The sequence below is a fragment of the Heteronotia binoei genome, chromosome 7, assembly GCF_032191835.1.
Source record: "Heteronotia binoei isolate CCM8104 ecotype False Entrance Well chromosome 7, APGP_CSIRO_Hbin_v1, whole genome shotgun sequence".
In the NCBI taxonomy this organism is placed as follows: Eukaryota; Metazoa; Chordata; class Lepidosauria; order Squamata; family Gekkonidae; genus Heteronotia; species Heteronotia binoei.
Window position 1 is genome coordinate 26880213 of NC_083229.1, and position 22161 is coordinate 26902373.

The following is a 22161-nucleotide window of genomic DNA, read 5'->3' on the forward strand; positions in this document are numbered from 1 at the left end:
ACCCCCTGCACAATGCAGGAAACTCACAAATACCTCGCCCTAAAGTCACAGGATCTTCATTGCTGTCAGATGGCCATCTAGAAGTGCGCGTTCCTCTCTTTTCTGCACTGCTATACACATTTCCTTGCTGTAGATACACAGAAACGATGGGGGAGGGGCGTGTAAATATCCATCTACACAGCAGTGCAGAATAATGACAAGCGCGCTCTTCCCCTCCTCCATCCACGTGTGAACGGATCCCTTTATATAGGCACTGCACACGCACATACCACCCCCCCCCCCTTCCAATAAGCGCTCCCGCACCTTAAAGGGGAGTCCCATTTCATCTACCGCAAAGCTGTCTCCCCCGGCTGGGGGGTTATGAATGGGTGCAGCGGAAGCACCGCCCCCTCCGGACGTGACGCCCGGCCAATCCGCGAGCCGGCTGCGTGGATGGATGAGGTCAGCGCGGCGGTGTCGGGGAATGGAATGTGTAAGTGTAACATTCAGAACCGGGTAACGTTCGGCGATCGAACGCTGCCGTCGGCAACGTTCGAAGAGGGGGCGAGGCAGCCTCCGCCGAGCTTCCGCGCGCCGCCGCCGCTCGCTGGGATGAATGGCTGAGAGGGGCGGGGGCTAGGAGGAGGAGGCGGCAGCGGCGAAGGAGGAAGGAGGAGGGGAAGACGCCGACGCCGAAGAGGAGGAGGAGGATCCCTGGCTGGTTCCATCCCGGGGGCCATACAGCCAGATCGCCGAGAAGGAAACCAGAGCAACCCTCCGAGTCCCGGAGCCGCTGCAGACAGGAGGGCAGGCAGGAAGAGAAATGCAGGGATTTGTAAGGTTACGGCGCTCGGGCTGGAAGATGTAATCCCGCTGGTGCTGTCGGCGTGAACCGGAGCCGGCTGCTGCTGTGTGCCCATTTGCTTCTGGAGCCGGCCGCTTGGGGGGTCTTTTCCTTGCAACACGTCCCCACCTCCCTCCCTCCCCTCTCTCTCTCTGGTGTACGAGTTGAAGTTGCAGCTGCTACACCTCCAGCCCGCTGCAAGAAGCCCCGTGTGTCTGGGTGTGCGTGTGGCGTGTGTGTGTGTTTGCGTGCATGAGAGAGGGAGGAAGGGAGAGGGCGGGACGAATCTCTCTCCCAGTCTTGCAAAAGCAGATTTGAGGGCAAAAGAGACCTGGGCTCTCAGTGCTTTCATTTGGTGGAGCGGCTGTCTTTGTGTGGTGTGTGTGTCTGTGTGTGCGCGGGTGCATGGGAGAGAATTCCCGGGCCTCTTTGCAAAAACCGCGTTGGGTGTGAGATTCTCCGCCTGCCCTCCTTCTCTCTCTCTCTGTCTGCCCCCTTCTCTCTCCCTTTCCCTCCACCCTCCCCCCCCCCTCCGGTCCATTGTGCGAGCCAAAGATGAAAGACAGGAGGGGAGAAAGTTAAAGAAATCGCCCACATGCGCTGCATCAGTCCAAGGCTTTGGGAAAGGAATAAAGAGAAGGTGGGAGAAGAGAGTTTAAAGTCTTTGCAGGCGGGAAGATGGCGGACTCAAGCTGAAAGTGTCGATTGGCAAACTTGGGCGATCTTTGTGTTTATTGACGATCCTCTTGACCCAGATAGGACACATGCAGGCCAAAAAACGCTATTTCACCCTGCTCTCTGCTGGCACCTTTGTCGTCCTTCTCTTTTACTTCGGAGGCTTGCAGTTCAAAGCATCCAGAAACCAAAGCAGGCGAGAGGTTCACAGTAGCAGGAATGGGTTGCAGCACACCAGCCCCGAGCACTACTGGCCCCGATTCCCGGACGCTCTGCGCCCCTTCGTTCCTTGGGATCAACTGGAGAACGAGGACTACAATCTGCACACTTCCCCGCGCCAGAAACGAGACGCCAACGCCAGCGTCTACAAAGGCAAGAAGTGTCGGATGGAGTCTTGCTTTGATTTCGCCCTCTGCAAGAAGAACGGCTTCAAGGTCTATGTCTACCCCCAGCAGAAGGGGGAGAAGATCGCCGAAAGTTACCAAAACATCCTCGCTGCCATCGAGGGCTCTCGGTTTTATACTTCGGACCCCGGTCAGGCTTGTCTGTTTGTCCTTAGCTTGGATACCTTAGACAGAGACCAGCTCTCCCCGCAGTACGTACACAACCTAAGGTCCAAAGTCCAGAGTCTCCACTTGTGGAACAATGGTAGGAATCATTTAGTTTTTAATTTATATTCCGGCACCTGGCCCGACTATACCGAAGACGTGGGCTTCGACATCGGCCAGGCCATGTTGGCCAAAGCTAGCATCAGTACTGAAAACTTCCGGCCCGAGTTTGACATTTCTATTCCGCTCTTTTCTAAGGATCACCCAAGGACAGGAGGGGAGAAAGGCTTCCTGAGGTTTAACACTATTCCTCCGCTCAGGAAGTATATGTTGGTATTCAAGGGGAAAAGGTACCTGACTGGGATAGGGTCCGACACCAGGAATGCCTTATATCATGTCCATAACGGAGAGGATGTTCTTCTCTTGACCACTTGCAAGCATGGTAAAGACTGGCAAAAGCACAAAGATTCACGGTGCGATAGAGACAACGCCGAATATGAAAAGTAAGTGAACCTCGGTGGCTTCTCTCTCTTGCATAGTGGGTCTCTAAGGTAACAGCTCTCTGTGATCTACACAACCGTGTGTCTTTCTTGCTCTTTTTTATATAAAATTCAGCTCGATCACAGACAAGATAGGCCTGGTATTTTTCATTGCTGCTGCTGGGTTTTCCAGAAAATCATAAATGCAGGACTGAAGGAGGAGTATTGATCAGTGAAGTAGATAGTTGATATAAGATGTTGCCCAACTGTTATTTGTTCCAGGTTATTTGGCTTAAACAGACCAGGAGGGATAGTAAGTTTGGGGATGTCACCTTTATACCTAAATCATAAAGCCAGTCATTGGAAATGAGCATAGAAACCTTTTTGCTTTTGAGTGTAAGTCCCCTTAAACCTGGTGGCATTTAGTTCGGATGGGCTGTGTGTGTGTGTGTGGGGGGGGATCATAGCCCTGTTGATCCGGAGTCCTTTTTTCTGTGGCAAAGCGTGTTAGATCACAGCTAAGTTTGGAAGGTTTTCTTAGTCCAGAACAGGGGTGGCCAAACTTGCTTAACATAAGAGCCGCATAGAGTGAAGAGTCAAATGTTGGAGAGACAGAAGATGTGAATGTCAGATGTTTGAGAGCTGCAAGATGGATGGAAGGAAGGAAGGAAGATGGGAGAGGGAGGTAGAAAGAAAGCAACTTTAACTTTAAATGCATTCTTCAAGCCAGCTGATGGGGTGGTGGGGGCTTCAAGAGCCTCACAATATGTGTGAAAGAGCCACATATGGCTCCCGAGCCATAGTTTGACCACCCCTGGTCTAGAATATAGCAGAGGCTAGGAATCATAAGACACTTCACTCTATGCATTACCTGGTACAGACAGAAAACTAACCAGGTGTTCTGGAGCATCTCTGTCTCTCCCCCACCCCTGCAAAATGTTCACATTTTCAGTTTCATTATGGATGAGAGCCTGCCTCCTTAACTGTGCTGTATATTGCCTAGATTAGAACAAAGTTCAGTGAAATCTGATAACTCATTCAAATGGGAAGGTGTGTGTGGTGTCTCCGTTTAGATCACTGTCCACCTGGGTTTTCTTATCTAAGGTTATGCATCCGGTAACTGAAATGAGTTATTTGTTCTGTGTAACCGATTGTGGTTTAGCCCTTTGATTCATTTTTCCTGTGTGGAAAATCAGAGAATGTTGATATGTGGAGTTGCTTCACTTCCCGTTTGGTTGTGGCCCCCCCCCCCCCCATGTTGACAGCTATTTTCAGCAGTACAAACATTTCCTTTGGTATTTCCCCCCTACTGTCATGTCTGTGGTCTATTTTTCTCCTCCCCCCTCCCTTTCTTAATGTGTTTAATATATTAACACTTTAGGCAACTTGTCATGTTAATTTGATAAGAAATATAGCTTGCAAAATGGTTCAGAAGGAACATTGATGGAACGCAACTGGCTACCTTGTGAATTGCACAGAACGTTTCATACCTGACGAAGGATTCTGTGCCATTTGCAAGGTTGCTACAGCTCTTTGTCCACACAGGTGAGTCCAGTAATAGGTGCTGTTCTGAACCTCGTCTTCTCACCTTTGCTTGCTTGCCTTTGGCACTGATGTAGCAAGCACAGAGGCTGCATAGTTTTGCCGGCTTAATGGGTCCCTCCTCTCTGATATCGCTTGCAAATTGTGGATGTGATTTTAATTTTTTTTAAAACATGTATCTGCTGAAACAACAGTTTTTCAGGACTGGCCTCCGTAGGGCTGCAACGATAATGAGAGTGTTTGAAACTCATTAGTTAAGTTTAAATGCTGACTGCAGCTCATGTTTTCAGAGTTGTGATTCCCTGGCATAGAGCAGCCAGCTTTTACCTTGAGAAGTGTTGCCAAAGGTGGACGCTGTGCAGATCTGACACAAGGGGGTTGTCTTGGGAATGGCTGGCGGCTCAGGAAGGCTGCCTGTAAGTACAGGAAAAGCACGGAGACTAAAACTGTAGACCTGGTTGAAAAGCTTAATGTGGCTCCAATATCCCCTGGTGTTGTCACTTGGGAGCGTCTGGGAGATTGATGAGTCAGACCCACAAATTCAAGAACAAACTCGGTTCCCATCTGCAAGAGCCTTTAAAGAAGAAACATTGCTTACTTGCCAAACATCTAATTCTTCCGCAGAGAGCCAATTACAATGATTATGTTGATGCCTATAGGTCGTGGGACCATCATGCTGGTGGTGTTCAGATATTATGACTTATGTGGCTTGCCTATGACTCAGGGAGGGTCCTCCCCCCTTCAAAAATGTCTGTAACACACAAGCAGATGATTATCTGTGTTTTGTGTATATGAATGAGGGCTTAAATACCAATTACCTTCCAGGAACTCTAGAAGACTGAGACAGTGGTTAATCAAATGTTTCCATGGCACTGATGCTACCTTTGTAAATTCCAGAGGTCATGACATCAGCTTCTTTTCAGTTCCTTTTTGGTTTTGGACAGCACGCTTTGCCAGAGGTTTCACTCCGGGGCTCTGGCTTACACTCATCTGTGCCCATCATCAAAAAATGGTGGAATGCCCGGGTTCTGACGAAGAGGGATGCTAGACCAGAGTCTATCCCTGGGAATAGGCAAAGATTGCGTTTGCTCTCCTGACCACAAAAATGTGGCAGGTGAGGGGCAAGGCAGAATGTTGCCTGACACGAACAGTTGTAGCTTTTCTAAGGCAAAATGAGCTAGGTGGATGCATGATATTTGGAAAAGGCATACTACAGAATGTCAATAGGGCCTTTTTTGACACCTGGAAGCATATATTCCGATCCCTAAAAAAAAAAAAAATCACATTGCAACACAGGTTGAACATGGATGTATAGAAATTCTGCCACCTGCTGTGCAGAGTTGCTTGGTTTTTTTCTTTCTCCCCCTTTCCTGTTCAAGTCCTGGTCCTGCCTGGTTCTGCCCTTAGTTTATAAAATCTGACAAGGTCACATTCCTCAGGGAAACATGACTTATAGGATTCTGGCAGTATCTCTTCGTAAGCACATTATATCTGTTCTGATGAGCATGATAGTTGAAGGAGATTTGTTAACTCTGTGTAGCAGGGAAGGAAGGAAAGCTGGTTTATTTTTATTTTAAAAATGCAGGATCTGTCTGTTCTAGAGAGTTTTCAGAAACAGCTTTGAAATTCCCAGGCTTATGTGTGGTGTAATCATGAAAGATGTTTGGAAACCAGGCAGAACGTTTGGTCTGTAGCTTCACTGATGGCTCCCTGTGAGTATCTCCATAGAGCTTGAAGTGCAGAGATGGAATACCTAATCTCCAGTTTTTGGGGTTAGGTTGCTGGCTGGAGAAAAATGTCCAGTCCCTTTAACAGAGACTTACTGGGTGGAAATAAGCAGCAGTAGCTTTTTGTGGCTTGGAAGTAAATAACATCACCTGGTAAATGTCCCACGATTTCTCCAGGACAATTGTTATCCTAGTTCTGGTGTTTAACTGTATGTGATTCTATTTCATTTTTGACTTGCAGTGACCTTCTGTGTGGATCTAGTGTGCAAGAGAGCCACTGTGATGCAGTGGTTAGTAGGATCTGGGAGACCCGAGTTCGAATCCCCACTCAGCCATCAAAACTTGCTGAGTGATCTTGGGCCAGTCTTACCCACTCAGCCTATAACCTCAGATGACTCCTGTGCCCTCTTGGATTTATTTAGTTTCTCCAGGGCATGCAAGGCTGGATTACCTTTGGAGGGAAACCACATGTTTGTTCTGTTTCAATAGTGTTATGGTGATATCCATGCATTTTAATAATTAGATATTTTAATGTTAATATTTTATATCTGTTGTCTGTCCTTACGTTGTTTTTACCTTATTGGTTTTAATGCTGTGAGTTGTCACAAGACCCTTTGGATGAGTGGTGACTAGAAAAAAAACAAATAAATTAATAACTCACCTACCTCACAGGATTGTTGTTGTTGGAAAAATAAAATGGAGGAGATAAGAACAATGTAGGCAGCTTTGGGACCCCATTGGGAAGAAAGGCGGGAGTATAAATGAAGTACATGAAGCAGGAGTGGCCAAACTTGCTTAATGTAGGAGCCACATAGAATAAATGTCAGGTGTTTGAGAGCCACAAAACATGAATGTCACATGTTTGAGAGCTGGGACGGAGGGAAGGAAGGAAGGAAAATAGATGGGGGAGAGAGGTGGAAAGAAAGTAACTTTAAATGAATTATCCAAGCCATCTGTTGGCTTGGCTTGGAGAAGTAATTTAAAGAGACAAAAGCCTCTTCCAGTGGGGCTTCAAGAGCCGCACAATATGTGTGAAAGAGCCCCATGTGGCTCTTGAGCCGCAGTTTGGCCACCCCTGACATAAAGATTAGCCAAGGTGGACCTAAGTGTTCTCTGGAAAGACAGTTCTTGTTTTCTTGTGATATGTGTTTTGTAAATCAGGTTAAGGATTTTTGTTTCAAAGAGGTTTTGTCATTCCCAGTTTAGGGTCAGGTTGGCCTGTTTGCATACAGTTGGGCAAACCCAGCATCCTACAGACTCCTGGTTTTCTCGGACACCGCTGAGGAATTTGTTACCTTGTTTTTCTATGATGGACAGGACTGCAGATCTTCTGCAAACGGCCTATTGATCTTGGCGCAGGCAGATAGCAAATGACTCACTGAGAGGAGAACCATTCGGAAAGCAGCAGAAACTACATACTCAGAGTGTTTAATTTTTTTTTTAAAAAAGAAGTTGCGTAACAGCAGCACAACTCTACAGTCCTCGCTTACCTGGGATTCAGTCCCGGTGAGATCTGTGGGAATTTCTGTGGAACTGACCTGGATAGTATAAAGCTGTGCAGTAATGATGCTTTTCTGCTGTACGTCTGCCGAGAGCGGCTCAAGGATGACTCAAGACTGGCATATTGCTACCCTGTACCCACAGAGTAAAGCAGACCCATGGGGCAAAGTGGTAAAGCTGCAGTACTGCAGTCTCTCTGCTCACGACCTGAGTTTGATCCTGGCGGAAGGTGGGTTCAGGAAGCCAGTTCACGGTTGACTCAGCCGTCCATCCTTCTGAGGTCGGTAAAATGAGTACCCAGCTTGCTGGAGGTAAAGGGTAGATGGCTGGGGAAGGCAATGGCAAACCACCCCGTAAAGAGTCTGCAGTGAAAATGTTGTGATGCGACGTCACCTCAGAGTCGGGAACGACTGGTGCTTGCACAGGGGACTACCTTTTTATCCACAGAGGCATGACATCCAAATCATGAAAGTCTTTGATCTAATGTTTAATTTAAGTGTTTTTTATTGTTACTCCTGTTATGCATTGTGAGCCGCCCTGAGCCTGCTTTGGCAGGGAAGGTGGGATATAAATCAAATAAACTAAACTAAATAGTCCTGCCGTACACCATGTTGGTCAGGCCACGCCTGGAGTCCTGTATTTGCAGTTCTGGAGGCCTCACTTCCAAAAGGATGTGGGCCAAATGCAGGAGGTGCAGAAGAGAGTGACAAGGATGATCAGGGGCATGGAGACCAAGAAGATATTGAATTTATAGAAGATATTGGATTTATATCCCACCCTCCGCTCCAAAGAGTCTCAGAGCGGCTCACAATCTCCTTTACCTTCCTCCCCCACAACAGACACCCTGTGAGGTGGTTGGGGCTGGAGAGGGCTCTCACAGCAGCTGCTCTTTCAAGGACAACCTCTGCCAGGGCTATGGCTGACCCAAGGCCATGCTAGCAGGTGCAAGTGGAGGAGTGGGGAATCAAACCCGGTTCTCCCAGATAAGAGTCCTCACACTTAACCACTACACCAGACTGGCTCTCCAAGCCCTTTGAGAAAAGGTTGAGGCACTTGGGAATGTTCAATCTGGAGAAGAAAAGGTGGGACATGGTTGTTCTCTAGAAGTATATGAAAAGCTGTCGCTTATTAGAGGAGGGCAGGGAGCCGTTCCTGTTGGCAGCAGAGGAGAGGACTCATATTACAGGTGGAAAGGTACAAGGAGAGCAGGAAAAATGTTTTGAAGTAAGATGAGTTCAGTGGTGGAAGCTGTTGCCTAGGGAGGTTGTTAGCTCCCCTTCACTGGCAGTGTTCAAGCAATGAACGCTTGTCATGGATGCTTTAGACTGATCCTGCATTGAGCAAGGGGTTGGCCTAGACGGCCTGCATGGATCCTTTTAACTCTGTGATTCTATGAAACAAAGCACCAATAGAAACAGATGTTGGCACCACCTAGATGTGCCTGCTGAGTACCCCACATTTTTCCTTTCCTGTTTTTTTTAAAAACATATCAAAGTGACAAGCTGTCTACCTTCTGTAATATGCCTGTGAGTGTTTGTCACATTTATCTCAGTCTTTCCAGGTTTTGTCAAGAAATCTGTCTTCAGGAGCAAACGAGTTAATTTTCTATTAAAAAGTTATGCATCTCAGCAGATGAAACTGATGGTGACTGAAATGAATTGTATTACCTTGATTAGGATACTTTGCAAACAAGATTCAAGGAGTGTTTGTTGTTGTGATGTGTGAGAGTGTGTTTATGCAATTTAACAAAGGTGATGGTCTCATGTTTATGCCTCTGGATTTCTCTTTTGGGTTTACTTTTAGAGCTGCTTGTTGTGAACTATTTGAGTGCCTGTAGAACATCCTTTGGCGTGTGTTGCTATTTAGGTTTCTTTTTGGGGTGGATGTTTATGTGAAGGGAAATTGTTTCACAGGCAGATCTGAAGAAGGGGAACCAGCAATTCTAACAGACATGTTTATGATTCTTGAAAAGGTAAATAGGAAAATGAATCTGCTTGTGTGAGTAGATCTAAGTAATTTCACGTCTTGTGATCTGGACTTCACAGACTTGACTGTTGCTGCCATGTTGCTGTCAGGAAGCAAAGTGGGAACATGAAAGTTTTTTTTAAAAAATGAGAGAGAATTCCTTGTTCATCCAAAAACCTGGACCTCACCCTTGGCAAGTGTATCTGGATAATGGAAATTCCACGGAGCTTGTAAAGACATGAAATGATTGCCCATAGCTATATTCCAAACACAGATAAATGTTTTGGCGGAACATCTTCTGGAAGCGTTGTAAAACCAAAGGATAACTGGGAATGTGTAGCTTAGGGTGGGCTTCTGAAAGCTGTATGTTACAGTGAAGCCAGATGCAACATTTTTACAGCAGTGGAGAGATTTTGGGAGTTTTCTTGCTGAACATAAATCAAACATGCTTTTCCTCTCCAGGGCTAAGTTCTGGAGGGAGGCGGGGAGGAGGCCCCACTGTTTCCATATGTATATCACAGAATGCAGAGATGGATAGTGCCGATTGGCCAGCATCCATATGTCATGAACCCTTTTCCTCTTTTGTTCCTCATCCTTCCCCAGAGCACTTTTGTACCTACTTTAAAATTAATCATGGTCTTTTTAGAATAAGACAACAAACAATGTTTAAAACTGACTCAGTTATACTGAAGAACAAGGTAAAATGGGGTGAGCCCTGCTGGATCATACCCATGGCCCATCTCGTCCAGCATCCTGTCTCACACAGTGGCCAAACAGCTCCTCTGGAGGGCCAACAACAAGGTGTAGAAGCTGAGGCCTTCCCTGGCTCTGGGATTCAGAGGCTTAATACCTCTGGATGAGGAGGTTCCCCTCAGTCACCATGGCCAGTAGCCACTGATAGACTTATCCTCTGTGTATCTATCTAATCCCTTCTGAAAGCTGTTTATTCCTGTGGCCATCGCCAATGTTCCCTCTAAGCTGCAGAGTCTTGTGAGCAAAAATTCTACTCTGTGTGCTACTGGCGTTAAAGTTGTGAGCTACTGGCGTTAAAGTTGTGAGCTGGTGCATAAATTATTGTGCTTTTGGGGTCATCTTTCCTGAGCTAAGACAAAAATGTGTGAGCTGGAGGCTAAAAATCTGAGCTAACTCATGCTAACTCAGTTTAGAGGGAATACTGGCCATCGCTACATCCTCTGCCCACGAGTGCCATGTTTTAATCACTCTCTTTATGGGAAGCCATAGATCAACCTTGAATTAAACTTCGCTGTTTTTAAAGTGCCATTGGGCTCAAACTTTGTTCTCTTGCTTCAGACCAACATGGCTGCCCACCTGAATCTAAATATTGCAAGCATTTTCTTAACGTAATGGAGGGGAGTTTAGTGACTTGATTAACTTCAATTTATAGGGGAGGACTGTGGCTCAGTAGAAGAGGCTCTCCTTGGCATGCAGAAGGTCCCAGGATCAGTCCCCACCACCTAAAAGGACAAGCCTAGACAGGGCCAGCGTGTGGGATTCTTCCGCCTGAGGCAAAATCCCGATGTGTGCCCATCTCCTTCCCCCCGGAAAGGAGTGTGCTCAACATGATGATGTCACACAGAGGTGACGTCATCACATCAGTTGCAAAAGCGCCGTTGTTTCTGAGTTCCTCCGAGTTTGGAGAGTACCGAGGACTGAAAGCGCCATTGTTTCTGGGCGCTGAGGGGCCGGGGGAGTTCCTCTGACCCCTCAGCTCCCAGAAACAATGCGCCCCCCAAGGGCCAGTGCCCCAGGCAATTGCTGAATGTTGCCTAATGGACACGCCGGCTCTGAGGCCGGAGGTGATGTCAACGACCTCAGCATGAGACTCTGGATAGCTGCTGCCAGTCTGAGCAGACAATGGATCAATGGTCTGATTCAGTATAAGGCAGCTTCATGTGTGTTTATAAGGGTGTGGTTTCCTGACTGTATTTGTCATCTAGCTACACTCTACCAGGAATGCCCGTGGAGTTTTCCATGGAGGTAGCTAGCCATTTCCACCGCGAGAGGCAAATTAATTGCTACATGCTTTTGTTACGAAATGGCATCCTCTCAGCATTGTTAAATAGTCCATTGTATTATTTTATCCATAGGCTGTAACTGTTTCCAGGGGTGGTAATGCAATATGTATCAGTTGCATCAGCTGCTTGATTACTTCAGAGCAGAAGAATTAATGAGCACAAGTTCTGTATTGTATTGCTACTTTGGCTAATATTTAAGGATGTGCCATGTGTGCCATGGAGAGGGTGGGGAGCAATTCTGTGTTTCGATGTTTATTTTTGCAGCAGTCATCTGTGTAGGCACGTGTGTTAGGATGCTGGTGATATGAAAGTAGCATGGCCACGTCACGTATTTCGGAACATGTAAGCTTTTGGGGGAGGGAAGGCGGCGTGGTATAGCCTGATGTTCTCAGATCTTGGAAGCTAAACTGGGTCAGTACTTGGATGGGAGACTTTGCAGAGAAAGGCAACGGCTGATCACCTCTGCTTTTCACTTGCCTTGAAAGCCCTTTGCTGGAGGCTGCCATAAGTTGGTGGCAACTTTACAGCGCTTTACACACCAATGCTTTTGTTTCACATGTCTGTGCTTGATGAGGAACTCTGTGGACCCTTGAAAGTATGCCTGATCTTGCATCAACCCAAATTCGACTTTTGATATTATTGAGCCCTCTTTTTGCTGCCTGTTTGAGGTGGGGGGGGTGGGGTGCAGCACATTAATTGCTGTCTTTGAATGCATCAGGTGCTGCCTTCCTTTCTTATTGCAAACAAATTGGTCTTTAAGAAACTGTATAGCTTTGCATAGCGTCCTGGGGTTCTTGTGATCCGAGGCAGAGAAATCTAATATAGACACACAAAAGCAAAGTTGTGCTTGACAGAGGAATTTAAGGAATAGGAGTCTGCTGGCCGAGCAAGAAGTGACATGTTTTGCACAAAGAGAAGCAGAAAAAACGACGTGGGAAGGAATTCTGGCTTACAAAGGGGCCTTGATCCCATAAGAGACTGTACCTGCCAATGGGTAATATGATCCAGATAAATCACACCCTGTATAAATACTTGTAGGAATGGGACCTTTTTTTGCTTCTGAAGCAGTGAGGGGAAGGGAAATGCTTCTTTTTTTTGTGGGGGGGGGGGGGACATGCAACAAGCCCTTTAGTATATTTTGCACAAGTGAAACTATTAATGGGGATACAATCGATTTCACTCAGCACAAGCAGACAGGAAGGACTTCATGGGATCCATCCCGGAAGTCTCTTCCTAGTCAATTTGGGGTCCTTGCAGGTGGGTAGCTATGTTGGCCTGTGGTAGAAGAGGTAGATTCAAATCCAGTACCAGCTTAAAGACCAGCTAGATTTCCAGGATATAAGTCTTCCTTTCATCTGATACAAGTGTGGTGTTGTGGTTAAGAGGGTTGGACCAAGTGCTATCTGGAAAACCATGGAAGCTCGCTGGGTGACCTTGGGCCAGTCTCAGTACAGGGCCTACTGGAGCTTACAGTAGGCCCTGTACTAAGAGCCCTGTAAACTCTTGGAGGATTGGCTACATCAGGGGTGGGTGGCCTAATATGTGAAGGAGCTCCTGCTACAAAAAAAGCCCTGCCTGTCTGCTAACTTTTGGTCTCTAAAATCAAGAACTGCAATTTTGGTGCTTCGGTTGGCAATACAAAATGGTTTTGGATGGGCCAGAGGCAGTTGGATGTGACATTTTAGCACGTGGTTTATTCAGTATGTTTTATTCCCCAGTCCTCCCTCTGAAGGGCTCAGAATTCACTCTCTTGACCTCCATTTTATCCTTTACAACAACCCAGTGAAGTAGGTTAGAGTGGGAGTGATTAGTTCAAGTTCAACCAGCAAGCTTTGGGATAGAGTGGAGATTTGGATCTGGGTCTCTTGGTCCTAGTCTGACTAACCACAAAACTACACTGGTCTTACATATCCCACCACAGGCTTTGGACTAAAGCAGGGGTCGCCAAACCGCAGCTTGGGAGCCACATGTGGCTCTCAAAGCCTCAATTACTGTGTTGGCCAGCCTGGAGAAAGCATTTATCTCCTTAAATCACTTCACCAAGCCAGCCGGCAACTTGGAGAATGCGTTTAAAGTTAAAATTGCTTTCTTTTCACCTCTGTCTCCCCATCTATTGTCCTTCCTTTTTTTCCTCTCTTGAACATCTGATGTGCATGTCTTGCAGCTCTCAAAGATCTGATGTTTATTTTGCATAGCTCTTACGTTAAGCAAGTTTGGCCACCCCTGGACTAAATCATGGTCTGTTTTTCTGGCTGTTAGAGGCATTGCTGTAAATATCCAAATAGTATTTCTTCTAAGGCAGTTAATAGACTGTCCTGGACTAAATTAGCTTGTTCAATTAGCGCCCCCCCACCCCAGTAGTGTCAGAACTTAAGAACTCCAGGCAGATCCCATACTTAGTTTCCAAGCTAGGATTTTATTAGAGAGAACTAAGAACTGTTAGATACAAGGTACAAGATAACAGTGATGGCGAGAGCCAGCACTGGCCCAGTTTTATATAGTAAAACAAACAACCCACAAAGCTTTAATTCACACCGTTACAGGCACATCTGTCTTCCCACCAGTGCTATCAGCAAAGACGTTGCCTCCTTACTCTGAAGGCCACACGATTCGGCTTCAAAGGGTGTCAGTGTGAGAAAGTACAGAGATACAACATTATTCAGTCTACAGCCCCCAAATACTTTGGATACCATCGGGGCAGGGTTAACTACTACTCAGGCACTTCAGGTTAAGAAAGGTTACAATATGGGGTCGGTCTGGTTCAACGCTCAGGTCCACTCTATGCATACTTGCCAACCATCAATAATACTGGTTCTACATTAAGCTAGCAATAATAAAGTTACAAGTTCTGACATACTGCCCCCCCTAAGCGCCCTCCCCCGGGGGGTGGCGGCTTGGGCTTGTGCGGGTACAGCAGGTGAAACTTTTTTAACAATTGCGGCGCAGCTACGTTCTGAGATTCGACCCATTCATCACAGCTCGGGGGGAAGTGCTTCCACCTGATTAAGTAATGCAGTTTCCCCCGTTTGACTTTGGAGTCCAGGATTTCGTGGACTTCATGGTGACTCTGACCCCTCACTGTCGTCGGAGGGGGCGGCGGAGCCCTGGGATGGAAGGACGTGGCACCAGGGTCTTTCCGGAGTAAGCTGCAATGAAAAACAGGATGGATTTTGCTTAGAGACTTGGGCAGCTCGAGTTCTGCAGTCACCTTATTGATTACTCGTTTGATCCTAAAAGGCCCAAGAAACTTCAACGCAAGTTTGCGGCAGGGCTGAGGAAGGGGGAGGTTTTTTGTGGACAAAAAGACAGTGTCTCCCACTTTCAATTCCCATTCAGGAGAGTGTTTTTTATCAAACTGTTTTTTGTAAGCCTTTTTCGCTTCCTCCAGGTTCTCCTGAATTCCCTTCCAGCTCTCCCGAAGGCCTTCCCACCATTGTTGGCACGATGTGGGTTCTGAGGGGGTAGCAGGGAGGGGAAGCGTTGGGAAAGGCTTGCCCTCATAGCCATTTATGATTTGGAAAGGAGAGGTTTTAGTAGAGCTGTGAAGGCTGTTGTTGTAGCCGTATTCAGCGAATGGGAGTAGGTCCACCCAGTTGGACTGTTGGAAGTTAATGAAACAGCGGAGGTACTGTTCTAGAAGGCTATTAACCCTCTCCGTCTGTCCGTCCGACTGGGGGTGGTAGGCTGAGCTGAGGCCCTGCTCAATACCCGCAAGTTTGCAAAACTCCCGCCAGAAGTTGGCAACGAACTGCGTTCCGCGGTCGCTAATGACCTTGTCTGGGAACGAGTGTAGGCGTACAATGTGTGTAAAGAAAAGTTGGGCAAGTTTTTTAGCCGTGGGGAGCTGCTTGCAGGGGATGAAGTGGGCTTGTTTGGAGAATGTATCGACCACTACCAAAACAACCGTTTTGCCCTGCGACGGCGGGAGCTCCACAATGAAATCCATAGACACTACCGACCAAGGCCGGGTGGCTGTTGGGAGGGGCACTAGGTGGCCGGGAGGTTTACCCCCTCTCCGTTTAGCCATCAGACAGGTGGGACATGAGAGGACGAATTCGGAGACGTCTCTTTTGAGCCTAGGCCACCAAAACTGTCGGGTAAGGAGGTTGAGGGTTTTGACATAGCCGAAATGCCCCGCCAGGCGGCTGGAATGACAATGCTCTAAAATCTGCTTGCGGAGGGAGGAGGGCACATAGATCTTTTCGTTGTGCAACAGGAGGCCGTCCTCGCTTTTACGGAGGTTCGGTGGTTGGTCTGCTTCCCGAGCAGTCTCCGCAACTAACTGAGACAAGAGGTCTGGCTCCGGGGGGCCGATCCTCTTCCCGGAGCGGGTGGTGACCCCCCCCGCGATGGCCGAAGGGGGGATAAGGGAGTCCACCACCTCCTCGCGGAGGCTCTCGTGCTGTGGCAGGCGGGAGAGGGCGTCCGCCAAGAAATTCTTGGTACCTGGGATGTGTTTCAGTACAAAGTCGAATTTGGCGAAAAACCCAGCCCACCGGATTTGTTTTGCAGTCATTTTGCGGCGCCCGGTCAATGCCTCGAGATTTTTGTGGTCAGTCCAGATTTCAAATGGGACTCTGGCCCCTTCAAGCCAGGAGCGCCAGGTTTTCAAGGCAAACATGACTGCAAAAGCCTCCTTGTCCCACACTGACCAATTTTTCTGCTCGTTCGAGAACTTTCGTGAAATGTAGGCGCAGGGGCGCAGAACCCCGTTGTCCCCCCTTTGCATTAATATGGCTCCGACGGCGGCGTCGGAAGCATCACATTGAACCACGAAAGGTTTTAACTCGTCAGGGTGGGCCAACACGGGCTCCGAGGTGAAGAGGCGTTTCAATTCTGTAAAGGCTTTTTGACACTCGGGCGTCCACGTTAGGCGCGCGCCCGGCTTTTTTGCCTCTGCCCCCTTCCCCTTTGTTTTAAGGAGCTCCGTAAGGGGTAACATGATGGTGGCGAACCCCTTTATGAAGTCGCGGTAAAAATTTGCGAACCCGAGAAAACTTTGGAGCTGTTTGCGGGTTCGTGGGGGCTCCCAGTCTAGCACCGCTTGAACCTTTGCTGGGTCCATTGACAACCCTTCCCCCGATACTCGGAAGCCTAGATAGTCTAGTTCAGTCTTGTGAAATTCACATTTTGATAGTTTGGCATACAACTTGTGCTTGCACAGGGTGCTCAACACTTTTCTGACTAGTGGTACATGTGACTTGAGATCTGGCGAATAGATAATGATGTCATCAAGGTACACCACCACCCCCTTAAACAGGAACTCTCGCAGAACCTCGTTGATAAAGTTCATGAATACCCCAGGGGCCCCCTGTAGCCCGAAAGGCATAACCAAGTACTCAAATTGTCCTAGCGGGGTATTGAACGCGGTCTTCCACTCGTCCCCCTCCCTGATGCGGACTCGGAAGTACGCGTCTCGGAGGTCGAGTTTTGTGAATATTTTCCCTGTGGCCACAGTATTCAATAGGTCCTTAATCAATGGGATCGGGTAGGCATTAGACATCGAAATCCCGTTTATCGAGCGAAAATCTGTGCAAAGTCTAAGCGACCCATCCTTCTTCTTTCTGAAGAGGACGGGGGCTGTTGCTGGTCGTATGAACCCCCGCTTCAGGTTTTTGTCCAAAAATTTGCGGAGTTCCGCTTTCTCCGCCCAACCCATGGAGTACAGTTTCGCTTTTGGCAGTTGCTGCCCCGGGATCAGTTCGATTGCACAGTCCGTGGGGCGGTGAGGTGGTAACTCATCCGCCTCTTTCTCACTAAAGGCCAGTTTTAAGTCCCGGTATTCTTTGGGGATCGAGGCGACCTCCTCGAGGGTGAGGCAGGCTCGCTCATTCCGGGGAGGCGGATGCGGCCCCCATTCGGGGCGCCAATGGTGGTGTTCGCACCTCCAGTCCGGGAATCGGACGATCTGCTCCTCCCACCTTATGTCTGGCTGGTGGCGGGCGAGCCAACCCGAGCCCATCACCACATCAAACGAGCAAGAGGGGGCAATTACGAAAGTTTCGATCCCCCAATGCTCTTCGGTCCCAACGGGGACCGCCTGCGTTTCTAGCTTACATGGCTCTCCCCTCATGGGCCCCCCGTCCATCTGCTGGAAAAGCATGGGTAGCGGGAGGGGGGACGTGGCTAATCCTAGCGCCTCTACTAGGCGGGGGGTGATTAAGTCCCGGTTGCACCCCGAGTCGATTAGTGCTCGGGCATGCATGAACCGTTTTAGGTTCGGGTTGAGAAGGGTTACGGCCATAAACAATAAACCCCCAGTGGCTCTCACCGTGAGGAGTGCCGGCTGTTGCCGGACCTGCTTCGCGGCACCCATTAAAGCAGGTCGTTGTCGTTTCCCGCCGACTCGGTGTCGTCCGACTCCCCGGTCGATTCTTCCACGGTTTCTGGTTCGGCGGTAAAATCCTCGTCAGTCGCCAAGGTGGTGGCGACGGAGCCCCGTCCGGGCTCTTTCGGCCGATTACTCTTTTTCTTCTTGGGCCCCGATGCGGTTGGCCTGGCTGTCGGCGGGGTGGACCCCGCTTTGGCTGGGCAGTTGGAGGCGAGGTGGTCCGGGTCGCCGCACCGGTAACACTTTCGGGCAGTGGTGGGGGTCGAGGTTGTCGGGGCCCGTCGCCCCTCCGCCTTGGTGGGTGTGGATTTCAACCCCTTCTTCGCCAGTTGCTGTCGGCGAAGCCCCACGTGCTGGATGTTGGTCTCGACCTCTCCGGCTAGCTGGATCCACCCGACCAAGGTGTCGGGTCGCCCGTGGCTGTAGCAGCGGTCGAGGACGTTCGGGTTCAGCCCGTTACAAAAAGCAGTATATTTCATAATCTCGTTCCACCCTCTCACTGCCGCGCAGTAGCCCAGGAACTCCGTGGCATACTCGCGAATGGATCGGTTGCCTTGTTCGATGCGCTGGAGGGCTGCGATGGCTTTCTCCTCGCGGAGCGGGTCGCCGTACTGGCGGAGCATGGCGTGCAGGAACCCCGCTACGGTTGCTAGCTCGGGCTTCCTCGCGGTGAACAGCCCGACGTACCATTTGCGGGCTGGACCTCTCAGTCGGGACGCAATGTGGTACACTCGGCTGGCTTCGGTCGGGTAGTCCGCACCCCAGTGGGTAAAGAACGTGTCGCACTGTATGGTGAAGTACTCCACGTCCTCTGGGCTCCCGTCGAATGTAATTTTCAGCTCTCTCCCCCCCCCTGCGGCCGGGGGTGCCGCGGGTTGGGGCACCGGGGCCGGCAGGGCCGGTAGGGCTGGTGCAGCTGGGGCCGGCGGCGCCGGCGGTGCGGGCACGGGGACCGCCGGGGGCGCCGGAACTGGCGGCGCCGGAGGCGCTGGGACCGGCGGCGCGGGGGCCCCCGGGGCCGGAGGCGCCACTGGTAGTGGGGCCGGTGGGGCTGGAGCGGGCACCACCGGCGGCGCGGGAGCCAGCGGCGCCGGTGGAGCCACGGGCGGTTGCCCCAGCGGCAGCCCTCCCACGGGGATCCCCAGGACCGCCGTCTGCAAGGTGCGGAGCTGGTCGTAGATCGCGCCTAGGTTCTGTTGCATCTCCTCGGCCATCATAACTCGGGAGGCGTGTACGTCGTTGTGAATTTCCCGTACATAGTCGAACAGGTCGTTGCGGAGGCTCCGGACCGGGTCGTCCCCGCCTCGCGGTTCTGGACCTTCGCCCTGGTCGTCGTCTCCGTCTCCGCTTGCCCCGTCGCCCAGCATACTTCTGTACCGCTGCTCCGCCGCGTCGATCGCCGCCGTGGACTTCCGCGGGCTCCAGGATCGGGGTGCGGCGAACGCGTCCACCGAGAAAGGTGCGGGCACCTTAATCTTGCGCCTCACCCCCGTCACCTTCGGGTCGAGCGGCGGGTCCTCCGTTGGAGTGGTGGGCTCTCCGTTGTCTGGAACCTTTGCAGCCATCGGGCCGGGTTTCCAGTTCAGATAAGCTCCGAAACAATGGGTTCACTGTTATAATGTCAGAACTTAAGAACTCCAGGCAGATCCCATACTTAGTTTCCAAGCTAGGATTTTATTAGAGAGAACTAAGAACTGTTAGATACAAGGTACAAGATAACAGTGATGGCGAGAGCCAGCACTGGCCCAGTTTTATATAGTAAAACAAACAACCCACAAAGCTTTAATTCACACCGTTACAGGCACATCTGTCTTCCCACCAGTGCTATCAGCAAAGACGTTGCCTCCTTACTCTGAAGGCCACACGATTCGGCTTCAAAGGGTGTCAGTGTGAGAAAGTACAGAGATACAACATTATTCAGTCTACAGCCCCCAAATACTTTGGATACCATCGGGGCAGGGTTAACTACTACTCAGGCACTTCAGGTTAAGAAAGGTTACAATATGGGGTCGGTCTGGTTCAACGCTCAGGTCCACTCTATGCATACTTGCCAACCATCAATAATACTGGTTCTACATTAAGCTAGCAATAATAAAGTTACAAGTTCTGACAAGTAGCTGTTATGTATAAAAGCTTCAACTGTTAATTTTCTCTTTGCTAGTATATTTTATACTTTTCTGGGCAATGGAATGGAATGGAACAAAATGAGTCCTAATTTGGCAGATTGGCTTTGAAACAAAGGGACTGTTTAGAACGCTGGATTTTTTAAAAAAGAAACCCTCTTTCTGCATCCCTCAACCCTCCTGAGGCTACATCATTGTAATGAGTTACTGTTTTATTTTTGGGATATACATCTTATTTTAACACTGCATTTGCTGTCTGCTGTGTCAGCTGAAGGGTCTCACTGTTCACATGCATTCAATTAAAATCCCCTTGAGTTACCCCAAATGTAGGAATGTCTGTAACTTGAGGTGGCCATCGATAGCTATCTCTTCAAAGGCTCCCAGCTAGAGGTTCTGCTCCTTCTAGAACGAGCTTTCAGTTCTTCTGTGAACCCGCTGTTCTTCAGGAGCTCCAGCCGGCATCAGACCATTGTCGCAAATCTGTGCCCCTTGTTATCTAGTAGGATCCTAAGCAGGAGGAAGCAGATGTAGGAATTCCTTAATGCAAAACACCAGGGGTGGCCAATGGTAGCTCTCCAGATTTTTTTTTTGCCTACAACTCCCATCAGCCCCAGCCAGCATGGCCAATGGCTGGGACTGATGGGAGTTGTAGGCAAAAAGCATCTGGAGAGCTACCGTTGGCCACCCTTCAATACACGTTTTAGGGTAAGAGGGTTTTTATATTGTGGACTTGCCAGTTTGGTGTAGTGGTTACGTGTGCGGACTCTTATCTGGGAGAACAGAGTTTGATTCCCCACTCCTCCACTCGCAGCTGCAGGAACGGCCTTGGGTCAGCCATAGCTCTAGCAAGAGTTGTCCTTGAAAGGGCAGCTTCTGAGAGAGCTCTCTTAGCTCACCTACCTCGCAGAGCTGAGACTCTGATTCAGAGAGAAGGGTGGGGTATAAATTTACGGTCTTCTTCTCTTGGGATGCAACTCCTTGACTGCTGCAGCGTCTCGACTTCTTGAATGTTTTGCACAAGGAGAAGCAGAAAAAAAACGACATGGGAAGAAATTCTGGCTTACAAAATGGCCTTGATCCCGTAAGAGACTGTATCTGGCAATGGCTTGTAGTGCTCTTGGATGTATGTGGAAAGAAGTTGTAGAGCAAAGTTGGACTCCAGTAGCACCTTTAAGAGGAATACAATTTAATTTAGAATGTAAGCTTTCGTGTGCTAAAAGCACACTTTGTCAGACAATAATATGGGATGGAATTAGCCATCCTACATATATAGGGAGTGGCCAGTGAATTAGTATGCAAAATAGTGAATTCTTTTTTAGCAGATTAAAAGAATAAGTTGGGGTCTGGCAATTGTCAGTTTGGGTTGACTTGAGCAGAAAAAAGACAGCAAAGGCGATAAATGCCAGAATTGGAGATTGATATCTATGTAACTAGGTTTCTTGATTGTTAAGAGTAATAAATTAGAGTCTGTTGTAATGTTCCATTGGTCTCCTCTAAAGCATAGTTAAACTAACCACATTTTTTCTGTAGAATGAAGCTGGATTCTACTTTGTTCAAATACTAATACAAAAGTACATTAGAATACAGTGGATGTTTACCTCTGAACTATGGGTTAAACCAACAACACTAACTCACAAAACTAAGTTGTGCTGCGTGGACTGTGGGCAAAACTGAATATAATTGCTATCTTAATTTATAGTGTCTTGAGCTGCAATCCTAGATGCACTTGCTTAGCAGCCAGTCCCCAGGAGAACTTCCAAATCAACATGGTTAGGATTGAGCTGCAGAAGTGGAAATCACAACTCGGTCAGCAGTTTTTGTGTGTGTGTAGTTGACAGTGAGAGTACTGCTCAAGGGGCTACAGCTGCTTTGCATCCCTGCAGCGCATGGTCTTGAATGTGACGTACACATTGTTTCTGGGGTCCTGTGTCTGGTGAGTCTGATGTGCTTATTCTCTGTTTCACACACAAAAAGTTATGCACAACATCAGCAGCAATGTGGCTGTCCTAAATTAAGCCATCAGGCATAACTTGTCATATTTTGTGCAATATCTGTGCAAGGCTCTGAAATAGATATTTGTCCAGTTATAGATGTTTTTATAGTTGTGCTTTGTCCTGTCAAGAGATGCAAGAGGAGAAATCTAGAGGCATTTGTTACTTCTTTTGTTTTGTTTTTTTTAAAAATCTGCTGCTCTTTGGATGTTCCACCCCTCTCACTCACACCTACACCCGCACACCCACAGATAACTGCAGAAGCGTTTGATAACAGTATCTGATTCACAGGTGCCACTAGGGAGTTAGATGTTTAACTGTAGTAAAGTGTGCCATCAAAATTGCACCCGCTATCTTTTGCAGGTGCAAACTCATTATTTGCAGATGAAGGGGGAACAATTCCAGGCATACAGCATGGGAG

At 48.7% G+C, this 22161-nt stretch overlaps 1 protein-coding gene across 1 annotated transcript in view; it reads left to right on the top strand.

Moving 5' to 3' along the window:
* Positions 1 to 435: 435 nt before the first annotated feature.
* The window catches only part of EXT1 (exostosin glycosyltransferase 1), a 367772-nt gene continuing 346046 nt past the window's right edge, over positions 436 to 22161 (top strand). The window contains exon 1 of the mRNA XM_060243282.1: positions 436 to 2549. Coding sequence (XP_060099265.1) covers positions 1588 to 2549 — 962 coding nt within the window. The 5' untranslated portion in view covers positions 436 to 1587. The remainder of the gene's footprint in view (positions 2550 to 22161) is intronic.